General features: G+C 50.5%; 1 protein-coding gene across 3 annotated transcripts in view; it reads left to right on the forward strand.

Annotated features, from left to right (window-relative positions):
• Nucleotides 1–10,000, forward strand: part of LOC125950082 (rap1 GTPase-activating protein 1) — a 123,473-nt gene that overhangs the window by 6,701 nt on the left and 106,772 nt on the right. For all 3 annotated transcript variants that reach the window (XM_049677695.1, XM_049677696.1, XM_049677697.1), the window contains exon 2: nt 3,264–4,432. In XM_049677695.1, coding sequence (XP_049533652.1) covers nt 4,149–4,432 — 284 coding nt within the window. In that variant the 5' untranslated portion in view covers nt 3,264–4,148. The remainder of the gene's footprint in view (nt 1–3,263; nt 4,433–10,000) is intronic.

Below are 10,000 nucleotides of genomic sequence, written 5' to 3' on the forward strand. Positions count from 1 at the left end.
TCTACGAACAACACCGCACACACACACACACCACGAGTTTATGGGCATCGAATGTGATTTATCGTGCGAATGGAGAATGCGTGACAATTTTCACACGTACACCCAGCGCCCAGCGGGTGAGTGATGCAGACCCACTCCGGGTTTGTGGCTTTCAAGGTTCTGTCGTGCCCGGATTTGGTTCGGAGGGGTGGAGGAGGGGGGGGGGGCTTCTCCTTCTCGCGTTTGAGCCGAAATGTCAGCTGACAGTTGGTATGCACCGAATTTAATGGTTTATGGGGTGTAATTTAATGCGTTGGTGATTAGTGGCCAAATCACAAACCGAACCGGGTGCTTTAACGGATGAATAACCGCTTCCCCCCGGGGCGCTCGAGGTTTGTTCTCGAGCAATATATTGCTTGATGCTGCTCATGACAGACAAAGTAGACATAGCGCTGACGACGACGGCGAGCATGCTCAACTGTCAAGTCAATCATATGCTACTATGATCATGCCCAAAAGGTATGCTGCTGGACACGCGCGATTTGCTGGCGATGGCAGAGCTCCCTGTGCTAGCTCGGATCCGTTTAGATCCGCTGGGGTAGACACAATTGAAGCATAAATCAACGATAATTTGCGTTGATGTTGTAGTGCACACGATGGTTGATAGCGTGAACGAACCGGACTGCGTTCAGCGACAGTATAGGGCCCCCGGGGGAACTGGAGCGCGCTTTGGGGAGCTGTAGTGAGATTTTTGATTGTTTCAATGTCCCGCTCACTGAACGTGAGCCTCCATGCGGCACCCCTCAAGGCCAAATTCATTCCATCACGAGTCCTGACTCGGGCTGTCCGGAATTGCACGACAAGAATTGTGACCTTTAGGATATGCGGAAGGGGGCCGGTGTTTAATTAATTTTAAATTAGATCCCTAAGGGACTTTGCGCGCCGGCAAACCGAGAGACAGCCGCGTCCCAGGTACTCCAAGGCTCTTGCGGGTCGCTTGCGTGACGCATTGTTGGCCATGATAAGGAAATAAATAAAAACAATATCCTGGATCCTGGCAGCGGTGGAAACGGAAGACAATTTCATTCCAGCTCGCGCTGATTGGAGCGTGGGCTTAAAAGGTAACAACCCACAGGACTGGGTCTCCCTTTTTTGGCCGCACTTTAGCACCGGAGATGGAATCCCACGAAACACGCAGCGGGAATGGTGGTTGTCGCGACGCTCGGCACCTTTCGCCTGGATAATTCTAATGAAGATGTAGCATAAGGGTCGTCCAGTGGAGTTCCATAATTTATGAAGTCCGCTTCCGAGAAGTGTTATTTCACGGGATCGTCCGTCGGCCACTGTACGGTGCGTGGCGCAAAGATGAAGGAATTTTCATTTCCACTTCCACTCAACCGCACCCGAAATGGCAAACCAGCGAAAATAACTTTGCCAATGCTCCCTGAACCCCGAACAACAACCTTGACCCATTTTCCCATATTCGGACGGCCAGGTCTCATCAAAGTTGGAGGGAAAATAAATAAAATAGGAAAAAAATATATCTGGTCTCAATCCACCCCCCCCCCCCCCCCTCTCAATTTCCCATGAAACCCGCCAGTCGGCCGGTCGTAGAAACCTTCAATCGGGTGAAATGAGCTCAGTGACGATGAACCAACAACAAACCATCTGAAAATCACCTTCGACACCATCAAAACCGACCGCTCCCTCTCGCCGTCGGTGCTGCTGTCTGGTGTCTGGTGTTTGGTGTTTCGTGGCGTTGGGGTTGGGGTTTGGGGTTGGGTTGTGGATCGATCGCGCAATCCACGGTCGACCATCCTTGTTTGCGTTGTTGGCGGCGCACTTGCGGGGTCCGTACTGGCGTACCATGGTTTCTTCATACTGTAGCGGGTTGCCCATTCGCTATAGGCGTTGCGATCTCGTTTTGAGTGCTAATTTGCTTCTGAATGATCCATCCGTCATCATCCCCAGCCCGCACAGCCAAACAGCAATCTTGCGCGGGCTTTTTGACGTGTCTAATTTGTGTTGGAAATTGGACCCGTGACGCAGCCGCAGCGATCGTTTTTGGGGGAGAACGTTTTATGTTCCAAACACATTAAAAAACAGCACCACGACCCCCCCACGAGTGGGTTTCATGGCGTTATAAAAACACATTTTGTAAAGGGATTTTGTCGTTTCTAACGATCCCACGACTTTCGACACATTCCTTCGGCTAGTTTGTCGTTTGTCGCCTCAGAAGGGCGTTGGTTTTACGACAGCCAGCCCACCTTGGCGATCGCTACAAAATCGTGGAATGCTTACGGTTATTGCAAAGTATCGCTATTTGTCTTGCAATTATGTTTTGTAAATCGAGAAGCAAACCTCCAGCAAACATATCTGTGAAAGCCCCTCTTCACTGATTATTTCTTCAAGAAGCAACCCCAGAGTGGTGCGATGCGGCGAGGTGAATGGTGGTTGACTATCGGTAAAAGGAGGAGAAGCAGTCAGCAGGCAACAAGAGTTCCGCCGCCGCCCCGTAACAACATGAAGATAATTTATTGTTGTTGCTTTCGATACCGCCGATGCGTGAAACACGTTTTCCTGTCTGAGAGCCGAATACCGCGCCACCAACGCGCGCGCCACCACTGAAGGGGCTGGTAGTTGTGGGTGCGTCTGCCGAAGTCGAAAACGGTTTGACCGCACCGTCGAACGTTGTTCGAAGATGCCAACAAGATCGTCAAACAGCGATCTTCCGAGCCCACACACAAACACATAGTGGTCGTTGAGCCGGATAAGACGGATATACACAAGCTAAACGGCTTATGATTGATCATGCTGAAGACGACGCCAAGTAGGCAGTGCGGCTTCGGTGCTGTTAAGCTAAGAAGCCACCACCGCCGCCGCCACCCGAAGAGATGACGCGGATCCACTGGCGTTCGAGACCATGAACGAAGAGGATTTATGGGTTGATGGGTACACACCAGTTGCTGGCTAGAAAGTGGTGATCGAGCGAGCAAACCCGACCTAACACATGTCACATGATCAACGGACGCCCGACGGACGGATGGCTCTGGCTACTTGGGCTGATTACGATTGACTGCGAACCAGATCGCGGCCAGATACCGCGGCCGTTGATTGTCATTTGCGCGACACTTTTGCTTGTAGAGTTCGCTCAAATCAAACAGGCTGTTATCTCACTCTCAGTTGATTGAAATGTTACGATCGCAACATGATTTGCATTTGATCCATCCCGTGAGCCGAGGAGTCGATTAATGGTAGCCGTTTCATTGTACGTTTCATTACAGAGACTACACTAGCAGACGCGGTTCCGGTACAAGAGCATAGAAGAAGGTTACCGGATCAAATGGAGATCTAGAATCTCCTCTCGAGCACAAACCACACATCCATTACGACAACGTCCTTGGGCTTTGAGCGAAATCGATGCTACAGCAGCAGCAGCAGCAGCAGCAGTGACGGCGGCTGTAAACAGACACACAAACACGTCGCGTGTGCGTGTGTGAGGTGTATTCCTTGGCCAACGAAATACGCAATCTTGGCGTTTCTCGCTCCATCCCGAACCATCGATCGCATCATCGCGCAAGCGCGCCATCGAGTCGTGAATGAAGGTGGAACTGAAATGAAAGTGCAATAACAATAATTAATGCACGCGCCGCACCGCAAAATCGTAGTGTGCTTCTCGTGAGTGTGTGTGTGTTTGTTTGTGTGTCCGTCCGTGGCCTCCGGGGCCCACCACCGGAGAAACCGAAATCCGAAAGATCTTAAAAATCAAAAACCCATCCAACGAAGAAGCCGCGATTTTCAGATGAGTGAATTGTCGTGGTAAACAGCGTGGCGTAGCGTGGCGTGGCGTGGCGTGAAGGTGGCGTACGGCAACAAAGTGTGAAAATTACGATTAGATGTTACTCGTCGTGTCGATGCTGCTGGTGCTCATCTTGATGATCGAAGCAAGTGATGGAAGAAAGTTTCGATCCGCTGCTGCCGCCGCTGCCGCCATCGTCCGCTATTACCAGTGAAGTCGATCGATTGGCTCGCGAGTTATAGTGATTGGTTGAAGGGTAGCAAGGGAGGGGGGAAGGAAGGGGCGTGAAGTCAATAGAAGTAACAGGTGGTTCGTTGAGAAAGCGCGGAAGTAGAAGACCGAACCAAAACAAGCAAGATTGTCGGTGAAAATGTTGAAAATCCAAATGCTGGAACAGATCGTGACAAATGAGAATGTAATCGACGATGATGATCATCGTCATGCTGCTGCTGGCGGCGGCGGCAACGGCGGTGGTGGTGCTAGTGGTCGAGCCGCCGCCGGGAGTGGCGCACTGTCACCGGGAGCAGCGATGGGGACCGGCAGCACACCTGCTGGTTCCAGCTTGATCCCGATCAATTTGAAGAATTCGCCAACACACGGTGCTGATGATGAGACGCGCAGCTTGAACCGTAACGCACGCTTATCACCACAAGGGTAAGTAATCGTACATACGGCAGTAATGAGGTGGCGGAACCGGGGGCAATCTTTTGGATTTCACAAGCAGTTCAATAACCGAAACGGAAGATGCTAAAGGCTGGCCATAGCATCGACTAATCAAACCTGGCGCGCGACTTGCGGAGTGTGCGACCCAAGTGAAAGCCAACTCGCGCGCACGTTGAAGTCGTTGCGAAGAAGAAGAGTTAAACACATAATTACATGCCGCTAGTTATTTTAATCTCTACTCTCATTTACCACTCAATACGTCAATCAACTCAAGTCCGGGGGGACGGAAATCCATCCCCCCCCCCCCCCCGCGGGAGGAGGATGAATATTCTCGAAACTCCCAAACTCCCAGGTGCGGTTGTTGCTGTTGGGTTGTTGGAAAGAGGAGGAATTTGGCGCGAATCGTATCCCCGATGTTTATCACGACAAGTGGCTGCGCTTCGATCGTTCGCCGTTCGCGCGAGAAGTGGTTTGACCAGCTTGATCCATTAGCAATCGGCCCCTTCTTCAATCGTGCGACTGTTGGTGCGCCTGCTAAGACCAAATAGAGGGGACGATTTGACACGAGCAAGCCAACCAGCGCTTGCTACGACCTGTTGGTGGTGCGGGAGTCCCAACCTGTTGATTGGAAAGTGTTTGCTCGTCTCGTCGTGAGGCGGCTGTCAGCTTCCGAAACGGCGCGATGGATTAGATCATCGAAGATTTATTTATTCTCAAGTTCTCGAACAACCGTCACCATCTTCGTCGATCGATCCCGGTGCCACGACCATCGGCATCGAGAGCTGGTTTTGGGGTTGCGAGAAGTTGAACATTGGACACGTGGCAGGCAGCAGACTGTCCGCAATCTTGGCCTCCGGGTGTGGTCATTTCAATCCGGCAAACCTAACGCATTTGCCTCGGGGAGGCCCCGTGATGTCAATGCCACGATCTTGCCACGAGGGTGGAGAAAATAAACATTAGGTATCATGGGGTTTTGCGGGTGTTTATTTGTTCTTTCGCCCCATTTCGTCTCGCTGCCAGTTCGCAGCACGGTTTCACCTTCCTGCGGCGCACCACCGGGACCGTCAATCTGTCGCTAGCGCGCCTCGGAGCATTTCATTATTTTGACCGATTGAAACCCGTCCACCCGTCGGTGTCGGTGTCGGTGAGATGAGCAGCTTCAGCTGAGTTATTCCTCCCGTGTCTCGCGTTTGTTGTTTTGCGGCCATCGGTTGGGCCAAAAATCAATTTCACTTCATCTCCGTTATCTCGGAATGTCGATCCAACCAATGCTTGCTTGGTTCGCGGTGGGAGAGCATTATTTCGATGTTTCCTCCAGAGCATTTCCCTGTCGAGCCGCTGTCTGTCAATGGCTTAATGATGATTTGTAGGCAAGACCACGCGCCATACGATCGATGCATAAAACTGTCATCAAGCTTGGTTGGTCGGATTTGCTTGTTCGGCATAAGTTGAGCGAACTTTATCGATCTAAAGACTAAACGTAGCAGCTGGATTCGTTCTTAAAGATGCGTACGTCGTTAAAGCTCCACTCCATTATATCCACGTTTCTGCTGCTGATTATTGTGGCTGCTCTGGGCGGAAAACATTACCCAAACATTATGCCCTTATTTATTATTCATCATTCAAATCAAGCTGTACTGTGGAATGGGGGGGAAGACCCGCGAGATGGGCATCGGGGATCCGCTTCTCGCTTACTGCGTTGCTTATATTCGTTCCATAAATAAGCTCGCTTCATTCTGCTGATTCGGCCAACGTCACTTCCGCTCGGAGAAGAAATGCTGGATTAAACTTTCAGCAGAGTATGTTCCGTGTGCTGCTGGACCTGGAGCCGATGCTTTCTCTACCATCCATCAGAGAGGAAGGAACCTTCATCGTTCGAACATGCTCGTCATACTTTTGTTTTCCAATCCAAGGGTGCTTCCGTATCGGAGCAGATTAGCTTTCGGTCTTAATCCATCCACAAGCGAAACAGCCGGAGGTGGCAAAGTTTGAAATGTAACCCTCGTCAAAAATTGGCTTCCAGCCAGGGAAGGCACTCGGCACTCGGGGAGACGGCGAGTCGTTATTCATCAATTTCAAAGACAAGCCGCATTGACGTCATCCGATTCAGGAGACCTCAAAATGGCGGACGGCAACGAAGGATGGCAAGGAATAACAAACAGGTAGCCCGAACATAGTTCTCACTGCCATTATAGGGGGGTTGGTGGGTGCTGACAAGGACATTCGGGGAGGCCATGCTGAGTATGTTGTGGTTACGAAAATATTTGCTATCCCACCCCTCGTGTGTCTATTGTGTGGTTATCAATGGCTCATACATTGAACTAAGGGACTGTATTCATTTCTGCAGAATGGATTAACCAACTGTAGCTTGTGGTTGCAGAATGGGAACCACCGTGCCGTGGTGTGGTCTTTTGGATCAATTTCTTCGCCCTTCTTGCATGTGATTCACAATCGGCTGGAAGATAAGGAAGCCAACGGACAAACGGACACGTATACACATCCCTGTGCCGTGATGTTTGTTTATGGTTGCTTCAGTTCAAGGAAACGATCCCTAGACAATATCATGATGGCCGTTAATGCAGTTCCCTTTATCATCCTGGGCAACAACAAACAATCCTGCAAAGGTCTGCAGCAACAACAGCAGCAGCAACAGCAGCTACAACGATACAACTTCACTTGCGGTGGTGCAACAAAGTCCTTCTGTCATGATCATAAAATCGGAAAAAGGCCAGGAAGATATCGGGATCTTTACTGTTTTGACATTGTAAAGCAAGACTGTTTGCAATGGTTTGTGTGCGTGTGTGTGTGCATCGTCGGGTTAAACTAAATATTTACTTCCTTCATCGAAAACCAATACTTTATCCATAAATGTGTTTGTAACGAGAGACGAAGGGATGGGCTCGGTCCAGAAACTGCATTCAGCATATCAACATCCTCATGCTGTGTGGTTTGGTTTCTGCGGGATAGTCTGCAATTGTGAAATACGTCGAATGCAGCCAGGGTTATCAGGCCATCAGGCAGCAAACTCTCCACAAAACCGCAGTTTTCACATTTCCAACTGACCCAACTGAGTAGCTGGGCCGCCCGTTGAGTGGCCACAGATGTGCATTCGGTATCCGGGCGTTCCAATTAGCGTCTCGAGGTTTTCGGGTTCTGTGTTTGAGTGATTTCAAACTCGGAATGGAGGCCGCCAGTAGACAACGGATTCTAGTGAACATTAGATAACTGCAACCATATGCTGCGTGTGCCACAAAAAGACGGAAAGCTAGGACGTTTCACAGCTAATTATTATCATTGTTGGGACCCCAAGATATGAATCCAGCGGGTGCGACGTACCGAATGCAAATCACTCCAGAAATCTAAATTCATTTCTTCCACACTTTCTGGTGACGCTGTAAGACCATCTTGTGGTGCTGGGAACGAACTCCCCACCAGAACGGTCTAATGGATATCCAATTTTCGGCATCTTGTAACGGTCTCCCACGCCAGAGCACTAACGATGGCTGGTTTCCATCGTATTCAAAGTGCAGTCGCTCTGAAGTGGAAGGCGCTCGGAAAAACAAACCAAATGCACCATTCGCTCCTGGGAAGGGGAGGGAGGGAATGCGGGGCAGGGGGGATAGCACTCATGTTGCCTTCTCCCCCGTCAATTGCAAACGGGATAAGATGCACAGCAACGCTGGAAGCCAGCCGAGTATAAATTGATTGCATTTGGCGTCGCGGCGGATTCGATGGCGGCTGCAGCATGCTAGTTATTTATTTATTTTTCTCCAGAAATTTATCGGCCATCGATTTCCCCAGTCGTCAGATTTGATCGACCTAATCGGTTCCTGGCGAAGATGTAGAGCTACATTTTCCAGAGCAGCCAAAGAGGAAGAGTAAAGAGGGAAGTAAACGAATGAGAAAAAAGGGAAGCTGGAAAAGATTTGATACGATCTGAAGGGCCAGCCCAGAGAGCCAGCCAGCAAGCAAGTTGTTTGTTTTCGTTCCGAACTACAATAACAACCGCAGGCCGTACTCGAAACAAATGGATCCATCCAAGTAAGCCAGAAAATGCAACCGCGAGCTAGTCCGACGGCGGCTTCGTTGTCGCCGCTGCTGATGATCCAAGTTGGCGGCGTATTCGTTGGTGCAATAATAATCGAAAAAGACGGCCAACCGCTATGTACGGTTTCCATGTAACGGCGTAGCTGGCCCCTCCGTCTCGCCACCTCGATTATGAAAGCAGAGAGCAGAGACGCGCTGGAGGATACTACTACTGCTATGCGAGGCGTATGTTCGTTCGTGCCAGCCGCATTGTTTCTAATCGGCGGTTTCACTTTTTCAAGCTCATTTCGATGGATACCCCGTTTGACAATTCGGCTGACGGCACATGGCGGTGGCGCACGGTGGTTAACAATTAGTTCACACATTTTGAGTCGACGGCTAACGGGCCGACCCCCCGGTAACTGAAATCAGGTCAATCATTAATATCAGTCCTCGGTTCGGACGCAAGGTTGATGCAGCGGTTCATTCAAGAACAGACCCCCGAGCTCGGTCAATCAATCATCTTTCAGGGTTTCTTGGTTTTGCATTGCATTAAGACTGCTGCTCCCGGTGTCTGCTGCCTGTTCGAAAGGGATGGCGGTCAATGGTGTGGATGTGGCGCAAAGACGCGAGCAACACAATATGCATTTACAGCACAGTCCCCCCTCCACCACGTTTAATGGTGGACATAATGGCGACGCTTCTCATAGTGGCCAATTGGGGAATGCGGCAAGGCTAGACTCTGGACCACGGTTTCGCTCTCGCAAAATGGACAAATCATAAACGGTACCGTTTAATATATATGCGACATAAATGCGCTTTTGTGCAAAAAAAAAACAACCCAAACGGTTCTCACATGGGAGCCAAAAGCACAAAGGACCAGTGGCCAACAATTGCTGGCCAAACAATCTGAGGTTCCATTTCGTGTTATACAACAACGGTATGCTTCCGAGTGCGTCGGCGTTTGCGAAAAATTACGAAAACCTCGCCCTGCGACCCCGCGGGACCGTGGATCGTGGAGAAATACGATCCTCATAAATCTGCTACCAAGCTACCTACCCTGGCTGGCTGGCTGGCTTGCGTCAGCCAGCTCCGGGACCGCTTTTCGAGATCCCTCCCATAAAGTTCTTTTCTCGTCTAGCTCGGAAATTGGCGCCACAAATTTGGCTGATCTTAGATCGCACGCCATCTTGTGCCGTCTTCGGTGCTATCGTTGAAGATGTGCGAGCGAAACATCATTAATCTCACTCAAAGTGTCAATAAAGGTGAAAAGGCCTATCCGGCCTTATCCGGCCGGCCGGCCGGCACTCGCGGTCTCATTTCCCTGCCTGGCGGCTTTTAGAGACGGCTCGTTCTACTTTTACCTGGCACCCGTGAACTGATTAAGACATCGTCGTGTGCTTCGGCGTGCAGTGGGTTTGACACTTCACTTTGTGGCGTCTTATCTCGTTGGTGGCGGTCGCACACTGTCACACTGTCGATGAATGCGGTCAACGAGTGACGCAGACCTCGCAGGCCCTTGCTTCATTGGCA

Source organism: Anopheles darlingi, chromosome 2 (assembly GCF_943734745.1).
Source record: "Anopheles darlingi chromosome 2, idAnoDarlMG_H_01, whole genome shotgun sequence".
NCBI classification, from domain to species: domain Eukaryota; kingdom Metazoa; phylum Arthropoda; class Insecta; order Diptera; family Culicidae; genus Anopheles; species Anopheles darlingi.